The sequence below is a fragment of the Alnus glutinosa genome, chromosome 13 (genome assembly GCF_958979055.1).
Source record: "Alnus glutinosa chromosome 13, dhAlnGlut1.1, whole genome shotgun sequence".
NCBI classification, from domain to species: domain Eukaryota; kingdom Viridiplantae; phylum Streptophyta; class Magnoliopsida; order Fagales; family Betulaceae; genus Alnus; species Alnus glutinosa.
In genome coordinates, this window is record NC_084898.1 from 5,028,207 (window position 1) to 5,053,387 (window position 25,181).

Consider the following 25,181-nt stretch of genomic DNA (forward strand, 5'->3'; position numbering starts at 1 on the left):
TGCCCAAATGATGATGATTCTTGATGCATCTTTTACCATGTTTCCACTTTGTAGGATTGCTGGTTTCTTAGTTTAAGTGTTTCTTGCTAAAGAGGCACCCAATAATAACTAGAGCCTACATGCGTGGAACAGCTGTGTTTTCGCCTGCAAAGTACAAATTCAAACAAATCTTCCCTATGGCAAGATCATGGGGTAATTACATACCCATCCTTTGATGCCCTTAAGATTGCAATTGTATTTTAAATTAATAAATTTCCTTTTATCTTACAATAATATGTTATTGAATCAGGTGCTGTGGCCACTTCAACACCAAAGAAACAAGGGAACAATAATCCTGGGGAAGAAGGGCCAGTTACAAAAGAAAAGAATGATCCTATTGTTGCCTTAAGCAGGCCACCGCGACTGCCACCTGTTCTTGGACCATTGGTCGCTCTCTCATTGTTTGATACGTGGTCTAGTCGTGACGGCAATGATGACTGACAGGTAATCTGAAGCCACTCCTTTACTGCTAGCCTTGACGGGGAAATGGAACTTTTATTTTCAATGTTCTCTACTTAAAGAAGATTTTAGAAATGTAGCGCAGAATGTTAAATGTGAAGAAAAGAAACCGAGTCATGACATTCCCAATATTTATGTAGCCTGTTAGTATTGGATTGAAAAAAGGCGCCACAAGCATGTTGTAAATCTTCATTATAAATTGAAATATGACATGGGGACTCTTTAGGAACCCTGCAGTAGACATGTATCAATAGTGTGTCATAATGAGGATATGATGCTTATGATAAACTGAAGTTTTGGAAAGTTAGTGAAAGTTTAACATACATTCAGTGATCCTTGGGAAATCATCAAATAGTGATGTCACTGTCTTGAACAGAATCTGAATTTAATGATGGAAGTCCCATGATTAATAAAATCCAAGGTTCAAAACATATATAGTCATTGATGTTCACAATATTGTCAAACACTTGGGAGGTTTTTTTTTTTTTTTCTGAGAAGTATGGTTTGCAGAATTACCAGAGCAAAGATTCCTGGTTTGATTGGTGATTCAATAACAACTTGCGCTTTCCTGCAGAGAAATATCAATTTGTGAGAAAATGATCTCGGTGCAATTGAAAGGCTAAGTATTGAATAGGATTTTTGCTATACTTGATGGTTATTCTTTCTCCTTCTGTTGAGCACTCAAAGAAGCTGCAGCCTCTGGTGAAGGGGATCTCTGTTTGTTTCCATTCTACCATATCATAGAAGAAAGCCATCAGTCACGAATTATTTTGTATAGACTCAAGTAGATGAAACAATAAAATGGGAATTACCCAAGTGCCATTTTACTCCAGCTGTAAATTCATCTCCTTCACAAACATGTCCAATGCTGAACTTCACATTCTGACCCATGGATGCAGTAAGTTGTTCATAAAAATGCATAATATCCTGCAGCAGTTCATTTTAAGCCCTGTTAAGGTAACAAAAATGATTATTCAATGCTAGTTAAGAAGAATAGTTAGAAGATGAGACCTTTTTTCCATGGAATGGTTGAGGAAAGGAGCAGTCCTCAATATAACAGTCTTCTGATATGAATTCACTTAGTTGCTTCAAGTTCTTCTCATTGATGCTTGTGTAAAATTGGTTGATTGTGTCTGATGGAGATGATGAATTTGACTTGAAAATTGAATGACTATTTGCTGACATAACGATAACGGGTGATCGGTCACTGAACAGTCTACTTTCTGCCTTCCTTCCAACATGAAGGCCATGCTGCAGTGTTCTCAAGCCGTTGTTCTTAAGTTGACAAGTTTCTTTGCAGGGCAAGATGCCAGGGGGGTGCCTTGCCACTGCTTTGGAGCACATATGTGGCCGTGGGGCCTGGCCGGAGAAATTGACAGCAGCAGCCATTACCCTCCGAAAGGATGAGACCGGCCGGGCAATTTTGTTATGAAAGCATTAGAATGGAGTAGCACAGGGTGATGATAGAGAGAAATTAGGGAGGAAAGGAGGATTAATACATGTTGCAGAGTGACAGAATAGAGCAAAGAATAACGATACATCTTTTTCCTCAGTTTAACAAGGAATCTCTATTTAGAAGGATTTTTTGGTTTCCTTTGTTGAAGCTTTCCTATGTTTTGTTCCTTGCTGTGAAATCTAAGAATTTGCTCTTTTGGCAAAATGGTGACTCCCTTTGCAGGAGGACATCACAGCTAAGAATAGCATAAAGGCGATATAAATGACAACGTTACTATTAGCAGGATCGGGAATACTTGAGGATCTCAACAATTCTTCTTGTTCCCTGCAATCGGAAATGGGTTTGTGAGAGGGCTCCATGCCCGAACAACCTACAATCTCTTGTATTTTGAATTCGAATCCTCTCCGGTTCATTTCCAGTTCAAATAAACATATGGGCAAATGTCCAAAAAAAAAAAATGTAAAATGACAATTTTGTCATTCTATATTTTGACATCAGATGACACTTTTAAATTATATTTCATTTTTTAATTAAAAAGAAACTGTCAGGGGACAGAAAACTGTCTCCTGAAAATCATTTTCCCTTACAACTCCCTACAATTTCTTGCACTTTAAATATGAGATTGCAAGGGATGTCGATCCTTTTGCCGTAGGTATTGAGCTCTCATCAAGTTACATAACTAGAAAATTGTGTTACTTGAATCGCACCAAAAAATGAGTAATTAGATTTTTTTTTCCCCTTTGTTTTTCTTTCTCTTCTTCTTCTTCTTTTTTTTTTTTTTTTTTTTTTTTTTTTTGGGATGAATACTAAGTACAGAATTTTTCTAACATTGATACCTCGATTCTTGGAATTATCGGCTAAAATTTTCAGGTAAAGAAAAGAATATATGAAAGTTTGGCCAAGTCCTAAAGGGGGCATTGGTTGCATTCTTTCATTTTCTGCCTTGCTTTTCCAAATTCGCTGTTAAATATGAAATTTTGTAAAAAGAAAAAAAATAATAATAATAATTCTGGGATAGACTTGGAAACTATTTGAAAAATAAAAAATAAAAAATAAAAGAGAAAAAAGAAAAAAAGAAAAAAAGAAAGAAAGAAAGAAGAAGGAGAAGGAGAAGAAAGAAGCTAAGAAATACATGCTGGTTGTGGTGTGTTTGCCCAACGATTTCGCAAGTTAAACATATATTTAAATAAAATTGCATAACGTGTTCCATTTAAAAGTGCATTTGAAATGAAGGATATTAAAGATCGAACTGTAATTTTACTATATACTTAATTATGTTTTTAAAAAACATATTTTTATTAACTGCATTACAAAATCACTATTTTTTTCAAACCGTACGATATTACGATCATAAGAATCTTACATAGCTTAAATGCAATCTTAATCATATGTATATAAGCTCGTTGGCACCCTTCTCTTGCACCACATCCTAAGTTCGAGTCACAAAATGGCCTACTTATAAAATAGAGTAGGTTACACAAACATTAACTGCTAAACGTGATGATATGTTACAATCATAAATGTCTTGCATGACTTATGTTCAATCTTTGTAAATAAACCCTTAAAAGAGTAAATTCTCCCTAAAATTAAATTGCTTTGATTTGATTTGAGTCTTAGCCCACAACTTATTTGGTTGCACCAATCCTTTGGAGAGTATACAATTGGAACATAATCACACTATCAGCAGGCGGGTGGGGGGTGTTGGGAGGCACGCCAGCTGTAATGTGTCACATGTGTGTATAAATTTTATATATATATATATATATAGCTTCAATAGAGTAGCTTATAAAAAAAATAAAATAAATAAATAAATAAAAGTGCTACAATAGAGTAGAGCTCTAGGGCTTGGGAATCTGTTGGCAAACACAGCAGAAAAGTTTAAGTGCATCCATAGATTCATGTTGTTGACTCTGACCAAAAACAATTCCAAGTATTATTTGGATGGCTGCCCATGCACTTGTAAACATGAGTTAAGATTGTTAAATGTTTATCTTGAGGCCTACAAGAATCTTTTATTATTTATGATAAACATAAATAATTAATTGTGTTTTGAAAACAAAAAACATACTTTTTTTTCCCCAAAATCATTAATAAACCATTCAAAATACGATTGAAAAACACGTACACCCTAACTTATGACAACTTTTTGAATATCATCCTCAAATTTTAAAAATTTGCAATATTGATTTCCATCGTTAGCCCTTTTTGATGAACCCTCTACTATTAGGATATTTCGTTAACTCAAACAGCTAATAATTGAGATGCTCTTATATTTTTGTAAAATTTATAAAAATACAAATATACCCTTGATTAAAAAATTCACCCCAAAAAAAAAAAAAAAAAAAAAAAAAAAAAAAAAAAACCTGATATGAAAAAAGATGACCCATGGCCTTGGGTATGTGTTTTTTTTTTTTTTTTTTTTCAGTTTTTTTTAATTTTTTTTTTATTTTATAAACATGGTATTTTGGTATTTTTGTTCATTCCATTAAGATGTAACAAAAATATCCTAGCAGATGGGATGATTGAAAGGGCTAACACATCGGACACTCACATTGCAAATTTTTTAAGTTTGGAAGTCGCATTGAAAAAGTCGTTTTAATTTAGGAAAGGTAAGTGAAGTTTCTCCAAATACAAAACATATTTCAAACGTAGACCAGAACATTTCAAAACCACTATCAAACATGCCCTAAGCATGAGTCTCTGTATCTGTTCTCAAGCAAACGATACAGTAGCACATGGCAAGAGTGGGCAGGACTCAGAAGTGTCAAAGATGAATCCCTGCTTCCCTGCTTCTGTTTTAGAAGTAGTATTGGTTTCCAGGGCGAATGAGCCAAAAACAAGCAAATTTTATATAACAGCATCACAATCAGTGGACAAACCAGTCGACCATGTGATCCAGCATGAAATATACATATAATTGAGCAACTTGGCTTGACCAGTGGCATTGAGATTACCAATGAGATCTCCCTGAAGATAAGGACAGTCATTAAAAACATACATAAATATGAGCTTTGCTTCCTGAAACCCGCTCAAATTGGATTAAACTAACAAATTATGTCTATAAAAGAGAGTAATGTTATTTAGTAGACCGTTATACAATTGTCATACAATTAGGATGACGTGGTAATAAAAATCAATTCTTGGATTAGCACTTTCATGTCATCTCAGTCGTATGGCAGTCTATTAAATATCATTATTATGTTAAAATAACAAAAAAACAAATCACTAAATCCTCACCATTAATATACGATTCTGCATCCTCCTGTACTCCACCTTATTGACTAAAGAAATCCAGAAACCAGGCCCAAGGTCGACAAGGGAGGGAGCTCCTAGATATGTCTTGAACCCACACGTGTGTATGATCAGAAAGGTTCAGAACCATCGTGCACAATAAACTATGGATTACATTTATAGTCAATCAGTAATCAAATTATACTATGGATTTCAAGTTGTCTCGGGCTGAGCTGAAAGGAATCTTGTACAGCCAGACAATCTGGCTGGCATGCACCCCAACCCCCACCAGTCTGCAAAGGCTGTTTCTAGCTTCATTGACCCAGATCAATCACCCCCAGACACTGGTGTTACTAGTGGATAGATGTTGTGCTATATAAACTTGATCACCAATGCAATTGGATCATACCCAGATTTATCAAACAAGAATATCTTCAAGGAAGAAGGAGAAATCACCTTTGTTTACACAATGAGCAACAGGGCCAGTAATGTTCCCGCTACTGCAATCACCAAAAGTTTGGGAGGCGAAAAGCCTCTACCAAAAAGGGGGCAGATAAAGTCAAGGATAGCAGCACATGCTTTCCATTCGATAGCCTCTGTGCTCTCTAAAGCCTCTACAGATCGCCAACACTCCAGCAGGAAAACTTATAGGAGGGAGACCTGAAACAGTAGAAAGTATTGATCCATGTCAGACACTGTATGATCCTTGATGATTAGCTCTTAATGTACTTACTTAACGAATTTCTTCTTCTACTTTATTTTTCCCCCTCTTTCCGTTCTTCTTTGAACAGTGTGTTTCTAGTCAGATCCATTTTACTTAGAAGTTTGCAACATCCATGGTAATATTATCGTTGAAACGGACAAGCATGATTTCACGATTGGCAGAGGTTATGCAACAGAAGCTAACATCAACGCAAATTAGCATGTCATACCATTACCACTACCAGAGTTTTTATCAAAGGGGCTACTAAAAAGCACAACTATTTAATCAAAACCAAGTATGAAACCAACATGCATAGGCCTGAAACAATATGAGATGTAATTTGTAGGAAAGTCAATGCCATGGGGCTATGTGGTGTGTTGAATCCACCTTCTTGTTGGGATGATGTAGCTTCTTTGGGTTCGAATGAGTGGAGGGAAAAAAGTATGAAAGCCTATATTTGTAGGTTAGTATTTGATTCTTCCATTTACAATATTTGGAGAACTAGGAATACTAAGGCTTGATAATAACCCTTCGACTGAAGAAAAGCTTTTACGACGTATTAAGTGGGAAGTGAAAATACTGTTTACTACAAAAGGTAAATTCCACCCTTGCCTATATGAGCTAATAATGTTGTTAGCAGGAGTCTATAATATTATTAGTCTGATACATATTACATTTCGATACAAATAAAACTGATATAATTCTGAACATTATAAAATAAATAAATAAATAATACGTAGCATACTAAACAAAATGGCTGAAAATTGAGTAAATTATACAAACAAAAACAAAAATATTCCATAACACATTCAAATGAACTAAAAAATAAGACACTTAATTTTAGTTTAATCCATATAAATTAAAGCATGTTAAAATTTTTGTGCCCATATGAATAGTTTATAACGAAAAAGAAATATAAAGGAAAAAAAAAAATAGCAAGAAGAAATCATGGTTTAATCTAATTATCAAAGCATTAATAAAAAAAATTAGTAAGAATCTATGATATTATTAGTGTGATACCTATTATATTTAAATACAAATAAAACCCAAGTAATTATGAACATTTAAAAAATACTGAACAAACTAAACAAAATATTTTTTTACGAATACAAAATCTGTCATTAAATATTTAACGCAATCAAATAAATCCTCACATCATGTTCAATGCTTAATATCTCTTTGGTGTTTCAAAAGTATTTATATTCCTTTTATGCACAACAATCAAATAAATTTTTGCATTGTTTTGCTTTCACAAGCATAAAAACACTCTTAAAAAATGGCCAAAAATATAATAAATCACATAAAAAAAATTAAAAAAAAAAAAAAAAAAAACATAAGAGTCTTTATCTTAGTTTAATCCATATATATTAAAACATGTTTAAATCTTTGTTCCCATAGGTATACATGGTTTACAATGAAAAGTATAAAGAAAAAAAAAAAAATATATATATATATATATATATATCAAGAAGAATACATAATTTAATCTAAATATCAAAGCATTAATCCAAAATTAGTATGAATCTCTGTGTGATACTTATTATATTTCAATATAAATACAATGCAAATAATTATGAACATTAGGAGGAAAAAAATACAGAGAAAAATAAATATTTTTTATGAAAATTTATTCCCATAGGTAGACATGGTTGAAAACGGAAAGTATAAGAAAAAAAAATAGCAAGAAGAATATCTAGATTCTAATTATAAAAATGCATAAAACACAAAGTCCTTCAACCTCCACAAAACCAAAAAAAAAAAAATTGTGTACTTCAACAATCTGTTCTTCTCTTGAATGTCGTTGTTGAATGCTCGTTCTTGATTTCAGAATTCAATATGTTTCAAACCCTAAAGAGAGAGAGATGTATAAATAATCAATCTAAGAGAATAATATGACTTTTCAACTTACTTTTACGGTTTCTTTAGAATTAATGTATGCAATATCTATATGGTCAATTATGGGTGCTTAATGTAGTACGTTCTTAGTTTTAAATTGTCTCTCTATAATTTTGGAGTAGTAAATTTTGAAACAATTATAATATTGTTATAATTTTGAACTTAATAAAATCCCATATAAGAAAAAATTTTGAAATAAAATTTTGGAGGAAAAATAATAATAAAAAAAAAATCTGACCACGTAGAATTAATGCATGTTTTTAATTTTAATTTTTTTTAAAAAAAAAATCTCACAACTTAATGCGGCAATAATGACATTTAATGATATAATGTGAAAAAGTTCTTATTTTGGTCTCACGAAGATTTAACACCCATGATCTTTTTCATTAAAATACAATAAATTTATTAAAATCATGACAAAACCAGTTCAACATTTAAAATTCACCGGTTTTTTTTAACTTAAAAAACCGATTTAGTGTTTAAAAATTATGGGTTCACGCCACGTGTCATAATTCTCCATTACACAAAGAACATTGCATGAATATATAAATAACATAAAATTTTACTATCAAAAGAACCATAATTTTAGTTTTAATCCACATAAATTAAAACATTTAAAATATTCTCATATGTATAGTTTAAAATTGAAAGAAGTGTAAAGAAAAAAAAAAATTAGCAAGAGAAAAACATTTTGGTTATCAAGCATTAATAGTAGGAATCTATGATATTGTTAGTGTGATACGTACATACTATGTTTCAATAAAAATAAAATCTATATAATTCTAAACATTAAAAAAAAAAATAATAAAAAAGAAAAAGAAAAGCATTTCAAATTTAATGTTTAATTAACTATTTAATGTTTTAAAAGCAATTCTATTCCTTTTGTGCACAATAATTAAATAAAATTTTGCATTTTTTTGCTTTCAAAAGCAGAATAACACTTCCAAAAAATAAGTGAAAATCGTGTAAATCACATAAAAGAAAAACAAATATCCCATAAAACATTCAAATGAATTAAAACATAAGACCCTTATTTTTAGTTTAATCCGTATAAATTAAAACATGTTAAAATCTTTGTTCCCACATGTTTAGTTTAGAATGACAATAAATAAGAAGAAGAAAAATAGCAAGAAGAAAACCATGATTTTGATTATCAAATTAAAGTATAAAATATAAAATTAGGAATTTTTTATATTTTCGATATGATACCTATTATATTTCAATCCTATATAATTTTGAACATTCGAAAAAGCAAATGAAAAAAAAAAAAAAAATCAAATGAAGAATTGCTCAACCAAAAATTTCACAAACAAAATGGAAACATATTTAGATTTCAACCAAAAATATAAAATACTTAAAGAAATATCTGTCTCCACAAAAGACTCCTACCTGTATCATTAATTGAGAGAGAGAGAGAGAGAGAGAGAGAGAGAGAAAGATATATTAAATAGACCGATTCAATTTTATTTAAAAGACTGGTTCAATACTTAAAAGACCGGTTTAGTCACTAAAAAGTATGAGTTCATACCACGTGTCACCATTCTATGCCATTATAAGGAAAAATCGGCTTTTATATGAATATGATAAGTGTCTTGCATACAATCTTTGTAAATAAACCTTAAAAGAGTAAATTCCCCCTAAAATTTGAATCACAAATTGCTTTGATTTGATTTGAGTCGTAGCCCACAACTAATTTGGTTGCACCTATCCTATGAAGAGTATACAATTGGGACATAATCACACTATCAGCAGGTCCCGGCGGGGGTGGGGGGGTGGGGGTGATGTTTGGAGCCTGGGAGGCACGCCAGCGGTAATGTGTGTATAATTTATATATAGCTTCAATAGAGTAGCTTATAAAAAAAATAAAATAAATAAAAGAGCTAAAATAGAGTAGAGCTCTAGGTCTTGGGAATCTTTTGGCAAACACACAGCAGAAAAGTTAAGTGCATCCATGGATTCATGTTGTTGAGTAAAGAAATCCAAAACCACCTTATTGACTAAAGAAATCCAAAACCACCTTATTGACTAAAGAAATCCAGAAACCACCTTATTGACTAAAGAAATCCAGAAACCAGCCCCAAGGTCGACAAGGGAGGGAGGGAGCTCCAAAATATGTCTTGAACCCACACGTGTGTATGATCAGACAGGTTCAGAACCATCGTGCACAATAAACTAAGGATTACATTTATAGTCAATCAGTCATCAAATCATACTATGGATTTCAAGTTGTCTCGGGCTGAGCTGAAAGGAATCTTGTACAGCCAGACAATCTTGCTGGCATGCACCCCAGGCCCCACCAGTCTACAAAGGCTGTTTCTAGCTTCATTCACCCAGATCAATCACCCCAGACGCTGGTGTTATAGTGGGTAGATGTTGTGCTATATAAACTTGATCACAAATGCAATTGGATCATACCCAGATTCCTCAAACAAGAATATCTTCAAGGAAGTAGGAGGAATCACCTTTGTTTACACAATGAGCAACAGGGCCAGTAATGTTCCCGCTACTGCAATCACCAAAAGTTTGGGAGGCAAAAAGCCTTTTCCAAAAAGGGGGCAGATAAAGTCAAGGATAGCAGCACATGCTTTCCATTCGATAGTCTCTTTGCTCTCTAAAGCCTCTTCAGATCGCCAACACTCCAGCAGGGAAACCTATAGGAGGGAGACCTGAAACAATAGAAACTAGAAAGTATCGATCCATGTCAGACACTGTATGATCCTTGATGATTAGCTCTTAATGTACTTACGAATTTCTTCTTCTACTTTATTTTTCCCCCTCTTTCCGTTCTTCTTGGAACAGTGTGTTTCTAGTCTGATCCATTTTACTTAGAAGTTTGCAACATCCATGGTAATATTAGCGTTGAAATGGACAAGCATGATTTCACGATTGGCAGAGGTTATGCAACAGAAGCTAACATCAACGCAAATTAGTATCTCATACCATTACCACTACCAGAGTTTTTATCAAAGGGGCTACTAAAAAGCACAACTATTTAATCAAAACCAAGTATGAAACCAATATGCATAGGCCTGAAACAATATGAGAAGTAATTTGTAGGAAAGTCAATGCCATGGGGCTATGTGGGGTGTTGAATCCACCTACTTGTTGGGATGATGTAGTTTCTTTGGGTTTGAATGAGTGGAGGGGAAAAACTATGAAAGCCTATATTTGCTGGTTAGCATTTGGTTCTTCCATTTACACTATTTGGAGAACTAGGAATGCTCTGAGGCTTGGTAATAATCCTTCGACTGAAGAAAAGCTTTTACGACATATTAAGTGGGAAGTGAAAATACGGTTTACTACCAAAGGTAAATTTAGGAAGACACATGGAAATGTTATTCTTTGTAATGCATTGGTATAGATGGTTATTTTCATTTTGCAGGGGGATGTTTTGTTGGTTATAAATTTTGTTTGTATAGGGGTTTTTAAGCTTTAGTGTTTTACTATAGCTTTTCCTTGTAAAGTGTTCAGTTGTTTTGTTAATGAAAGTTTCTCATTCATCAAAATAAAAATTCAACCACATGATAGTCAAAGAATAAACATCAGTTTCAGATGGCACGAAACTGGCTCCATGAAATAAACATAATAGTCAAAGAATATGACTTCCTAAATCTAAACAATGTATACATTAATTCTACCACATCCTCATCCATAATAGATTCCTTATTTACCTACTGTCCTCATCCACTTTCTGCAGTAATAACCATAAACCGACACAAAGATAATGTGATCTTTCATATTCTCCTCAACCCACACGTGTTCACAATCAGATAGTCTCATAACCACTACCATATTCAAGCATGAATCAATTATCAGTCAAATGCCAGGTCATTGTATCAATTCAATGAATCTCAAGTTGGTCCGAAAGGAATCAAGTACAGCTAGATATTGTCTTTGCATGTACGCCAACTCCCAACTTATCCATCAAGCATATTTCTTTTTTCTTTTTTCTTTTTCTTTTTCTTTTTTTTTTCCTTTTTTTTTTTTTTTTTTTTTTTTTTAACTCTTCCAGATGAACCGCCACAACTATAAGGCATTGCTCAATAGAAGATACCATAACAAAGTGACTGACCACACCCACAATTTTCAGAAAAAATTTCAGTAAAGTGACCTGATCCAAGAGTCAGACAGCAAGGCCAGTGAGGTTCCTGATACTGCATTCCGCAAAAATATCAAGAGCAGAATGCCACTGCCGAAAAGAGGACAGATAAGAGCCACATAAGTATTACAAATGTTAATTCATATGCAGCACTGTCTAATGTGTTCATTTATATATTTCAGTTGAAAGAACTTCATAATTGTTAATGTTATCCGTAATGGAAGTAAGATACCAATGGTTGAACCTATAACTTGTGATTAGTAAAATAGCACACGAGTAGGTTAACAATAACAGACCTTTAAGTAAGCATGAACACCTTGCAACCATAACTTATGGCTGATTATAATTTTCATGGGGAATTCTATCTCATAGTTGTGTTAGTTACCTTGAATGCACAGCTGCCCAGCGTAATTTATGGCCTTTTTAGACTAGTGCCTCCCTTTGCTGGCCAGAGGAATTTTCTGAAGCCGAATGTAATACACTATTGAGTGGATTTCATACCCCGACCTGATTAGATTTGACAGGGTAATAAAAGTTGATGAGTTCTGGAAACACAGAAACCCCCCACATAGTTAATTGAGGTAAAAATCAAAATTGAATTCCTCTAGTTCATAGCAAATATTTCCATTAGAAAAACATCAATTTGTTCCAGTCCTGGTGACGCTAGTATATGCTCATACAGCCTCATTAGCTCCATATATATTTCTTTACTCTCAGGATGTGATGTGTCACCAGCAAAAAGGTAATGCATGGATCCTCCAATTTGAATCCAACTATAACCAGGTTCTTTGCGAATTACATTTTCTTTCATTTCCTTCCTCAATTTCCCAACAGCATTCCACAAACCAGCAGAAGCATAGAGATTTGATAGAAGAATATAGGCAGATTCATTTCCAGGCTGCAGCTCAAGAAGTTTTCTGGCTGCGAAATTTCCCAGAGCAACATTTCCATGGACGTTGCAGGCTGACAGAAGAATCTGCCATATATGAGCATCGGGGTGAATAGGCATTTGATCTATTGTCCTCATTGCATCTTCTAGGAGTCCAACTCGACCAAGCAGGTCAACCATGCAGGCATAGTGTTCTAAATGCGGGATTATTCCATGACGTTGAAACATAGAGTTTAAGTAAGCATGTGCTTCTCTCACCAGCCCTGCATGACAGCATGAAGTAAGAACTCCAAGAAAAGTTATCTCATCAGGTTCTACACCAAATTTGCACATCTTATCAAAAAGCTCGGAAACTTCATGAAAACAACCATGTTGAGCATATCCCATTATCATGGCATTCCAAGCAGCCAAATTGTCTTTAGATATAATCCTGAAAACCTTCTCTGCATCACCTATGCTTCCACACTTACAGTACATGTCAATAATAGTGCTTTCAACAAAACTATCCTGATCAACTCCAAATTTAAGACACAGGGAGTGGACTACTCTTCCTTGTACCAAATCTGTTATAACACTGCAAGCTTTAAGGACAATACTGAAAATTGTGCTGTCCACCTCAAGGTATGACCTTCTTGAGGTGTGGAACAATGTTAGAGCATCAGCATGACACCCGGAGTTAACAAAGGTACTAGCCATTGCATTAAGATGCGCCACATTGATCTTCTCAATCTCAGAGAATACTTCTTTTGATTCATCAACCCTACCACATTTCCCATATGTTGTAATCAAGCAAGACACCATAGAATCATCCGACATGAAGCCACATTTAATCATATGCGAATGGATTTGCATTGCTTGCTTTACAGAATCTGGGTAGGCAGTCACTTCCAGAATGCTAGCCAGAGTATATTCATTTGGTTGTATTGAAAGATCACGCATCTTAGAAAGCACCTCAAGAGCCTGACCACCAAATCGATTCTCAGAGTACCCAGCAATCAAAGAATTCCAAGAAACAGAATCTCGATGAAGCATATCATCAAAAATACGACTAGCAGCATCCATTCGACCACACTTCCCATACATGGATACCAATGCATTGCTAACACAAATCACCTGCAAAAATCCCGCCTTTTGACAAAGTGCTTGGACTTGCCTGCCAGAATTCAACAGCCTAGGGCCAGCGATGGCAGACAAAATATTGATCATTGTATATTCATTCATCCCCAAATCTCCAGAATGCAAAAATTTAAATAATTCAAAAGCTTCCACACCATCACAAGCAGCTCCTATCCGCTCAGTCCAAGACACAACATCTGGGTGAACAATTTCATCAAACACCCTAACAGCAGCCACCTTATTCCCACGCTTACAATACATGCTCATAATTGCATTATTCAAATGGATCGATCCACCGCATAACAAACCCATCTTAACACCAATCCCATGAACTTGTTCCCCCTCTCTGACATCAAACAATGCACCAAGCACCCCAGTCAAGCAAAACTCATTTAGCTCCATACCCATACCCCTCATCTCCACAAAAACCTCCTTACTCCTCTCAAATTCCCCATTCCACACATACCCAGAAACCATTGCTGTCCAAACCACACTGTCCACTTCCAAACACTCCCCAAAACACTTCTCAGCATTTTCAACATCCCCAGCTCTCGCATAATTCTCAACAAACCCACTCACCAAATACGCAGCCGACCCAAATCCCATTCTCAAACAAACCCCATGGGCAGCTTCGTTTTCCTCCAAACTCTCACACGCTTTCACCAAAGAGCTCAAAGTAAACACATCAGGTCTCAGACCCAGATGTCTTAAACTGTGAAAGAGCTCGAAAACGGGCCTGGGTTGGCGAAACCGGGCGAATCCAGAAATGAGGGCGTTGAAGGAGACACTATCGGGTTTCTGGGTGTCGAAAAGAAATTTGGTAGCGCGAGAGAAATCTCCGAGCTTGGACAAGTGGGAGATGAGAGTGGCGGAGAGGTAGGGGTCGAGGGAGTGACCGGATTTGATGAAGAGGGCGTAGGTTTGGTCTGTGAGGTAAGGGTTGGGAAGAGAGACTATGGAGGCTTTGAGGGCTTCTGAGTAGAGACCGTTGGTGAGTAGGGTTTTGATGGATTCTCTGAGTCTCTTCATGCATGGCGGGAGTGATTTTTGCTTCTACCAGAGCGAGGGGTTGTGGGAAAATTTACAAATAGAAGAGAAATAAGGCGCGAAGCCAAGTTACATTTTTAAACCCAAGTTTCACAATTGAGACACAAATTTCAATGAGAGATGGTTTAGTCATTGCATACACTTTGAAGAGAAACTTAAACACCTTAAGCTTAAACTTAAATTGATCATCTTCTTGGTTGTTACCATTAAAAGCACAAAAAAAAACCTTTCATCCACAAAAATTTCGAGTTGAAGCAACCGAAATTGTTCATTCCCGAAGGAGATTCCATAGAAAAAGACAAGAGTTTTAGAGCTACTACGGTCGGAGGCAAATGGATCGCCTGCTCGTTGAAATCTTGCGAGTATAGATTGGTTGTAACAACATTTTCTTCTATAGTTGAATTCTTTTGGAGTTGGCTAACCCCCGGAATAATTTCTCTTTTGAAAGTTTCTTCAAAAGTTTTTCGATCCGTTACCAAAATATTTGTATTGATTTATTTTATACTTGCTTGGATTTTAATATTGATAACTATGGTATTTGGATTGCCCATTGATAACATTGATCATATGAATTATTAAAAAGTGAGATTAATCACAATTTTTTTACTAAAATTCTGCTGGTTTTGTTTGTTTCCAAATATATACCGAGTTTCTTTCAATCCTTGAGATGAGGCTTCTAAGTCTATATTTATATAAATTGAAAAAAATAAAATAAAAATTCATTTTTGGCTTGATATTTTAGTTGTTGTGATCAGCACTCTAAATTTATATTTTAGTTATACAAATTTTAAATAACATGATAATATATTCACCATATAATAACATATACACCATTAGACCTATAAAATCTAATATTGGTCATAAAATAATTATCCCCATTTCACTTGAAATGAAGAGGATCCTATTCCAATAATAATAACTTAAATCCATAGAAAAGGATAAATTAGCAAGTAAATATTTGAATAATAAAATAAAAGAAATAATATTTTTAGATAATATAGAGAAATAATAAATAATCAGACGTAGAATGTATTTAAAAGTTATTAGACAAAAAAAAAAAAAAAATTGTTGCTTTGGATTAATTATTTTAAATATAAATGTAGACAATCCATTGTGATTCTGTGAATAACCCTTATTGGACCATTTGGGTAGTAACTGAGGGCCTGAGGCCCTATTTCTAGAGTTTTGAACAAAACAAGGGAGGGCAGAGCCCAAGGCCCAATTTCCGACCAATTATTGTCTTCCATTTCTGACGTGTTATTTGTCATTTCCAAGCCCAAGTCTTTACTCTATAGCATAAATATTAAATAAATAAAAAAATAGTAAATTTAATAATGGTCCATTCAAAATTAATGGTAATTTTTACTGACATGACAAAAACTATGCACTTGAGAATGTAAACCATGAGACCCATTACAGTATAATTTAAGTTTGTTAGGCCACATCAAATAATATTTTAATTGAACTCTAAAACGTAGATATATTAAAAATATTAAAAAAAAAAATTTAATATTTTAATAAGCTGTACAATTAAGAATTAAATACATATTTGAAAAGGTTAACAATTAAAACAATGTGGAGTCACACTTGTGTTGACCCGAAGCCCAAAACATCCCTTTCCAAAGATTTTTTTTGGGACCATGTCTCTTGCGAAGGGTTTGCCTATCCGGTGGAGGTTTATACCTTTATAGTATGATTAAAACACACAGAGTGATAGAGAGATTAACGATAAGACATGGAAGAAATCCTGGCAAGCAATTAATTTAATGAATTGAATTCCATTTTTCTTTTCAATTTGGATTATATATATAGTTAGTAGTTGTTGATTAAGGGTGCGTTTGGAATTGCGATTTCGTAGACAATAAGTGCGATTTTAAACAAAAATCGCAGAACGTAAGTCGTTCAGAAACTGTGTTTTTAAAAATTGCGATTTGAAAACGCAGAAAATCTGATTTTTCAAATCACAAGTAAGATGGTGGTTTTTTAAAAACGCAGAATTTTAAAAGCTAATTTACGATTTTAAAGGCTAAATTGCGATTTTGTCAAACGCTTAACTACGCTTTTAAAAATCATTTTTTTTTCAAATCGTTATTTTAAATCACACTTTTTGAAATCGCAAACCCAAACAGACCTTAAATGAGAAGCTTATCATGTAAGCTACTTTGGAAAGGCAGCTAATTAATGGCCCTTTTTGCTCTTGAGTAGGAGTGAGCAAAATGCCCGACCGCCACCAAACTATTATCGACTGCCAACCGACTTCTAGAAGCTGGTAGGCAAAATAAAGTTATTGCTTCGACATCCGTTCGAATCAATAGGTGGTAAATATTTTTTTTAAGAGGTTAACCAAACTTATTCAACCGAATCAGGTTTTTTTCTTATTTTATTTGAAATCAAAATGACAAATGACATTGTTTAACCTTATTAGGCTCATAAATATAGTCTTTACCCAATATAAAAAGTGCATGGTTAATCGATTAACTGACCGACATGTAACTGATTTAACTGAAATAGTCAAAAATTGTTACCGCCGGTATGAAGTCGGTTAATTAACCGATTGTAACAGTTCAATGTGCGAAAAATGCCTCTACTGTCATCGATTTAACTGATACCTGGCCCTACTTCTGAGCCAACACCGATCTTTGGTCTCACATGGGATTAAGAGCATGTTTGTAATTGCGTTAGAAAATATAGATTTTAAAGCCAAAAAGAGTTTTTTTAGAACAAACTTTATTTTTAAACTTTTTTCAAAAGTGTGTTTTAACCATTTATAAAGTAATATATATATATATATGGATTTTTTTTAACAAACAGACCAACTTCTTTGTAAAATTTCAAAGGATCTCAATCCTTTATTACCATACTTTAATATAATGTAGTCATAAATTAAGGGTAAGATGTATCATATTAGTACTCAAACAATAATATATTTTTAGCACCCGATAATAATGAAATGATACTTGGCATATCAAAGTTATCTATCTACCATGGGAAATCCTATGTAAGTGTCATTTTTATTCTTGCTTCTAGATAGGGTTTTTAGTTCTATAATGGTTTAAGCTTTGACCTTTGGAGTCGAGCCCTAAAAACTAGGATTTATGTCTAAAAAGTCATAATCCTGCAAATGAGGTTCACAGGTTTGGTTTTATACCATAAACAATGCCATTTATAGTAGAAATTTAGCTATAGGACTTATTCTTGAGAGATTTGTGGTATTCTATAGCAAGCTTATATATATTTTCTTTCATAAAGGGATGATAGGGACAGAACCAGAAACTTTTTGGGGCCGGACGAAACTACTTATAAGATATAGGCTAAGGGGGGCCATGGCCCCCATTATTTTCAAATCTCCTTTTAAATTTTATCAAAATTAGGTTTGATCCCTTATTCATATTTTAGTTTTCTCAGTTGAAAATTTCTATTTCCGTCACTACTGCAACCCATGGTTTTTGGTATGACAATCCGCATGTAATAGATACAAGAAATCCCAAAAGCTAATAATAAAGAAAAATTTCAAAACCAAAATGAGGATTAGGAGCTTCTTCATGCATGGTTATGGTGGATTTACTTCTATGAGAGAGCCAATTTAGGGCTTGTGTGGATAATAATAATAATAATAAAGTTGAAGGGTGTGAAATTTGTCTATTTTGCTGAAAATTGTGGATTCTAATTCTTTCTTCCTAATTACACAAGATTCAACGATATATGAAGTCCCAAAAGCTTCGGGTATGGTAAATTATCACCGTATTATAATTTTTCCTACAATTTTCTTAAAAATTGACATTGTAGTTTATAATTTAGAAAATGATTAAGAGTGTATGGTTGATGAATCATTCACTAATTAATTAAATTGACAAGTCAATTTTTATTTTTTTTTAATTATTTCACAAATTATGAATTAGTTTATAAAGAAATTTGTAATAAAAGCTGTAGTACTCCTTTTATAGTTGTCAATTCATGTTCACTTGTTGAGTTCAAGTCGTGTCGAAACTTAGATATAAAACTATATAGATCAATCGTAATTTAATTTATTTAATTAAATATGTCAGGATTTTTAATTCTAACTCATTAATTTTATGTCGAATTTGTCAGAAGTGTTGACGTTACTCTATAAACACTATTTGAGGATCGAAAGAAAAGTCTTCCTTACTTAAATTCTACTCGTTTTGTCTTTGAATTCTCTAATCAATTGGTTCCAATTAATTAATTTTATTTAGCTATCAACATCAGTTTTTTGATTTGTGATTAGATAAGCATGTTAAAGAGAGAATAGAATACTCTTAAATTCAAGTTCTTTTGGTCAGGTTGATTTGTCTCATTTGAGGGCCATTTTCAGTTGAGCCTTCCTTATATAATATCATAAATTTAATGCAGCCAAAGTCTCTTTTTTCCCTCTTTATTCTTATTTTATAATTATTTTTTGTTTAGAATTATTGATTTTATTATCTCAGATATCATTAGTGATTCTTAGAAAGCCTAAATATTATATTTGCCCCTTAAAGGATCATAATTTAGCTCAATGGTTGACTTGAGACCTTTTTCTTCACAGTTAGTATTAATAATTCAGAAAAATCATTTTTATTAAGCTGTAAAATTATTGAAAAGGTCTAATTGGCTAAGCTTTTACAAAGCTTTTCACTTTTACAGCCTTCGTTGAATTTCAACCTTACAACATCATTGGCCACCAGAAAACAAAGAAACACAACAAGAAGATTGAAATAATTAGAGACAACACTAGTCTAAGTGAAAGACTAGGACCATGCAGAAAACTTAAGAGTCAAATTAGGAGAGACAAAGTATGATCAAATTCAATTCAAAAAAAGAAAAAGAAAAAAGTATAATCAAATTCTTTCTGTCTACTATCTACGGTCGTGGTTCAGTCATCTTAAGAATATTTTCAAAGTAGTCAGGTACATATTAGGACATGAGTTTAAATTCCGCAATGGAAATCTTTATACTTAAATAGTGTAAACCACCATAGGTTTCACTGATGTTCTGATAGGGCTGAGTCAAGTTATGGCTTAATCGAACTCGAGGAAATGCTTGGATTCCCGCCCTCTAGTCACTCCCTCATGCCTTTTTTGAATGGCTAAAAAAAACTATTTCTTGTCCTTGGTTGGTCTCTCCATTTCTCAATTCTCAGAGTTCTCCTCCAATGATCTCACCTACTTATGCACTTAATTGGGCCTCACCCAATCAAAAAGGATAAACATTTTTTTTTTATCTAAATTGAATTAGAAAAAATTACTCAAAATCAATTTATTAAATTGATATGTGCTTCTAAAGTATCTAAGGATCACTTGCTTTTTTAATTTTTACATGCATTTGTAAAATCGCATGTGCTCCAAGAGTTTAATTAACAGACTGAATCAGAGGATTTCTTCCGCCCAAGCTTTGAGAAAAATAAAAATTTCTCAATCTAATCTATAAAATTGTCATGTGTCTCTTAATATATAAGAACTAAATAATTTTTTAATTAGCACGTGAAAATCGCATGAATTTTTTTTTATAGATTTGGTTGGAGGAAATTTTTTTTTTTTTTTTTCAGCTTTATATGGTATTATATATTACCTTTTAAATACACTAAAATGTGAATAATTTAGTTTTAGTGATATGGCAAAATTTTGATTATATAATTTAAAATTCACTAATATAAACGTGAAAAAAAGGCCCCCCATTTGGGAGGATCCACCTCACCCACTTCCCCACTAAGCACACCTACAATGTTCCACGTATCACAATTCACACACACGAGAATTGATAGGGACACGGTCGGTCCAACGTGCCTCCACACTCATCACACATTATTGGATCCAATATCCTATTGCTTTATTTCTCTTTCTTTTTCTTTCTTTTTTGGCTTAGATGGGCCTCTCATATCATTGAAATCAGCTGCACAAAATGTGGCAAAAAGGTCATGCTTAGTGCTCTCATCTTTCAACATTATTAGTAGATGGTCTTAACCGATGTCAAAGTTAGGTGAAAGGATTTGGAAAGCCTTATAATTAGAAATGGATGGGGATTCTGGTTTGAATTTTACAAAAATTTAGACAGTTTAAGATAAGAGCGCTGTGGAACCATAGGGTTAGGCAGCCACACAAATTAAGAACTCCAAATTAACTCACCAGTATAAGTAAACAAAAACTTAAAAGTTAATGCATCAAATAAATGAAGCGGCAGTACTATATATTCTCGGCGTGAAGACCAAGAAGCGGTTGCCAATTAAGGCGATTCGGCAAGCAAGGGCACCGTGAATGACAAAGTCGAGAGACGCAAGAAGGGCCACAAATCTTGAAAATGTTTGATAACCTAAACCGCAGCCATGACGCCAAAAAAACAATTGCAATAACACACTCAAAGGTGAACCACCGCAGTAGAAAAAACATCGATGAAGGTCAAAACGAAACTTATAAACATGGACTTAACAACCCGGAGTAAACTAGGGAAAAACAAATAAAAATATAGAGCCAAACACTTGCAGCTGGCATGACGGAGGAGTATGGTGAATTGTAGGAACTTGAGTGTGATGGAATATCCCATCAATTACTTTCGTCATTTCATTTTCAAGTCAAGTCTTTTGCCAGCAATTGCCAGTCTTATCTCTTTCTTTTTCTTTTTTTCTTTTTTTCTTTTTTTCTTTTTCTTTTTTAATATATTCTTGCCTAGAAAAATAAAAGAAAAAAGAAAAAAGAAAAGTCCGATGCCTCCTTTGTTAATATAAAGTGATTTTAAAACTAGGAATAAACTTTTGTTAAAACTAGGGTTTTACATGCTGGTGGCCGGCGGCCGGTTCGTTGATAGCAACCCATTGGAAGTTCACGTGCAGTAGAAGTTCAAGACCAAGTGGAAGCTACCCTAATCCTCTGCATATTTATTCTTCTTTCATCTTTATCTAACCCTAGTTGTAGTCCTTTTACATGTTATGTCTTTAGTCTAATTTAAAGTTTATCTTCTGTAGTCAAATCTTGTTTACATCTACTTATAGTTCTTTTATCTTAGGGGTTGAGTTAGTATTTCTTAGCTTGTTTGTGGTTTGTTATTAATTTTAGTTGGATTTGCTTGTGGTTTCTTTTATTCGAAAGAAGTCATTGTGGTTTCTTCTACTACCCGAAAGGAGTTAATAGCATGATATATTTTTATTATATTGTCTTTAATTGTTAACTGCACCGCCTTATTAAGCGGTTAGCAGTTTTGAGTAATCGTACCGCGCCCTCATCGCCGGTTAGTGGTTATTTATTCCAAAACTGCACCCTAGTAACCGCTTGTCCGGTACGAGCTTTTCGAGCCTCTTTTATGGACGTTTTAATGTTTTGGTATGAAGCTTTATACCAAAAATATGGCATTTTGCTATACTATTATATATAAGGGTAAGCGATTATTAACCGCCTCTACTTACCATATTATCGCTAACTGCAGCACTGCCCTAGGCGGTTAGTTGGGAACAGTCAACTGCCTACCCATGCGGTTACATGATTAGCAGATATTAACTGTTAATAATCGTCCATCTGTATAGTCATACTCAAAATCATTCAAAAACAATTCAAAGTACAAAATACTTGTTCAAACGTGTATCTTATAAAATATATATATTGTTTTGGTGTAAAAACATATTTCTAGGAATTTTTTTTTTCCCTATTTTTGAGTATTTTGCCCGGCGTAAAATATTGGTCAACCTAAAACTGTTTTCAGTTGACAAAAAAAAAATAATATTCATGAAGCATTTCTCATTTACGTAAACTATTTTATGGTGCTCTATTTCTTACACCCTTGGACAACCCATAGTGCAAAGCCCCCCTAAGGGTCCAACTACTCAGATAGGTAAACTTCATAAGGGTTTTTTCACAATTCACTGCTCTCATTGCGAGCAAAATTAGAAGACAATTGTATTGGCGATCTCAGTTCCACTTCAGAAGACCTTCTATTTGTACATACTATTTTCCTCCGTAGCTCTTTTGCTTCAAGTTGCTTCTCTCTCTCTCTCTAAGAAACACTTACTGGTTTTCACACAAGCAAAATGTCAGAAAAATATTTTTAAAACCATTTTCAATGTTGCAAACAAACAAAGAAAAATAGTCATTTTTTCACCCAAAAAAAAATCAAAGCAAACAAAATGGAATGGAATTGTGTTTCATCTCAAAACTCAAAAGTGGCAATGTGGGTTCAAACTTGTGTGGACCTAAAGCTGATCAAGTGCAAGAAAAGGACCACCGCAGCATCGCTTTCCAAAGCTTTTTCACCTCATATTGAGAGGTGCTTTGCCTCTACATAATGGGTATGTTTGACAAACAACAAACCATCACACACGACAGTGGAGCACATTATTCACATCACTTTTTTTTAACTTTATCACATTTTTTAATAACAATTCACATTAAAATATTTTTAATTTTTTTTTTCACTTTTTATATTACATCAATATTTTTTTTATTACTATTCAAATAAAAAAATTATTAAAATACAATTTTATTTTTTTTTTTCACTTTTCTATACAAAACTTTTTAACTTTATATTACATCTATCATTTTTTACTAACTCTAAAAAATAACAACCTACTACTCTATCCAATAATACGAGGAAGGTATCTTTGTTAAGCAATTTGGGTTGTTAATTTGTAATTGCTGATTATGTAACCTAATTATCCTTGGTCTCATGCACATGGTATATATTAAGGATGTTGTTGCAAATCATGAAATTATATTAATAAGGTCATGATCTACAAGATGTCATCCTATGATTAAGAAAGCCAAAAGCCAACTAGGGTTAGAGTTGTTGGCTCATTATATATTAAGATAAGAAGAGCAAGGCTTGTATCAGGTATTAAGGACGTAAATGCATTCTATCCACTAAAATCCAAAAGCCTTTGCCCCGTAATATAGAAAAGATTCGTTCTATGGGTTCGTATTTGTTTTGTTGTATTTAATGGACGGAAAATGTTAGATTTATAACACCAATACAATAACCCCTCACATGAGGGTGAGTCCCACACACTAGGGGTCACTTTTATGTGAGGGGTTGTTGTGCACTTGTTGTGATGGTGTAGTGCAGGAATCAAATCTCATATACCAGACTTCTCTCTTATCTATAAATTTCACTCTAATTAATCCTCTTTTTTTAAAAATAAAAATAAAAATTCAATGTCAATGTGTTTTATCAACTAAATTATTTAACCTATCTATAATAACAATCATGTAACATGTAACTGGGATTTAACCAAATGAGGGGGAGAATCACAAAGATTTTTCCTAAACTCGGTTGATGGAAGTTATTAGTTGCTCCAACTTAATCTATAAAAATGTTATGTGTCTATTTTACATATGAAAAACACATATTTTTTAAATATAAAAAACAAAGTTGGAAAAGACACGTGCTTCTTACGTGCAAAACAGACACAACACATTTTTATAGATTGTCATGACGTATCGAGTTTTGAGAGTTAGGCTCTACTTAATGATCGTAATTTGATAGCTAGGTGTTTGATCCGATACGATGTTTTAATAGAATTAACAGAATATATGGCATATTTTCTTAGAGCATATTATTTTTAAAAGCATTTTAAAAATGCAGGTGGGAGGAAGATAAATATCAATTTAAAAAATTAGATTGAAAATTTTCCTTAAACCCAATTTAAAAGAAAATTATATGTAACTTTTTTTAAAAAAATAAAAATAAAATTATGACATTTATTCAATACATTAACCCTTTGCATTTTGTTGAATTAAAATAAATAAATAAATAAACCTCAAACTAATGCATTTAATTACGTTAATGATGGCATCATTAAAAAGTTGAATAATGAGAGTAAAAAAAGTATTTTACATTTAAAATATATATTTTGCATTAAATAAGATGCAATAAATAATGCCGCAAAAGATAAAAATGACAGCAAGCCCCAACTTGAAATCCTCGTCACGGACCTTCAAGCCAGTCTTGCTTCGTGGAAAATTGAACCCTTCCTGGTCCACACGTGTAACACAACCGTGAGATCTCGTTTGTTTATGTTCTTTTTTTTTTTTTTTTTTTTTGAGTAAATATGTTTTTGTTTTCGTGTATGGTTGACTGTTTGTGTTTTTTAATACTTTTTAGGAATTTTTTTTTTAATTTAATTTGACATAAAAATGGAAATAATTTTGTGAATATTGTTTTGTTTGAATTAATTATTAATGTTTTTGTTTTGAAAAGAAGAAGAAAAAAAATTTTATCAAACAAAACTCAATTTTATTTTATTTTTTTCATTTTCGTTGTCAAAAAT

At 33.2% G+C, this 25,181-nt stretch overlaps 2 protein-coding genes across 2 annotated transcripts; both read right to left on the minus strand.

The window, feature by feature from the left end:
- Window positions 1-222: 222 nt before the first annotated feature.
- On the minus strand, window positions 223-1,994 carry LOC133854421 (uncharacterized). Its single transcript, XM_062290622.1, has 6 exons — window positions 1,510-1,994; window positions 1,311-1,425; window positions 1,147-1,228; window positions 1,015-1,066; window positions 823-877; window positions 223-729 (listed from the first exon to the last, which is right to left on the minus strand). The coding sequence occupies exons 1-6, from the start codon at window positions 1,885-1,887 to the stop codon at window positions 551-553; spliced, it is 861 nt and encodes a 286-aa protein (XP_062146606.1). The 5' UTR covers window positions 1,888-1,994; the 3' UTR covers window positions 223-550.
- A 9,901-nt stretch (window positions 1,995-11,895) lies between these two features.
- On the minus strand, window positions 11,896-15,002 carry LOC133854850 (pentatricopeptide repeat-containing protein At4g13650-like). The gene is made up of 2 exons (XM_062291116.1): window positions 12,269-15,002; window positions 11,896-11,973 (listed from the first exon to the last, which is right to left on the minus strand). Exon 1 carries the CDS (start codon window positions 14,915-14,917, stop codon window positions 12,488-12,490), a length of 2,430 nt encoding a protein of 809 aa, XP_062147100.1. The 5' UTR covers window positions 14,918-15,002; the 3' UTR covers window positions 11,896-11,973; window positions 12,269-12,487.
- Window positions 15,003-25,181: the final 10,179 nt, after the last annotated feature.

Coding starts and splice junctions, on each gene's coding strand:
- LOC133854850 (XM_062291116.1), bottom strand. CDS start 14,917: ATGAAGAGACTCAGAGAATCCATCAAAACCCTACTCACCAACGGTCTC.
- LOC133854421 (XM_062290622.1), bottom strand. CDS start 1,887: ATGGCTGCTGCTGTCAATTTCTCCGGCCAGGCCCCACGGCCACATATG. Junction 1,067..1,146: donor GGAGAAAGAATAACCATCAA/GTATAGCAAAAA, acceptor ATTTCTCTGCAG/GAAAGCGCAAGTTGTTATTG. Junction 730..822: donor TTTCCCAAGGATCACTGAAT/GTATGTTAAACT, acceptor TGTCTACTGCAG/GGTTCCTAAAGAGTCCCCAT.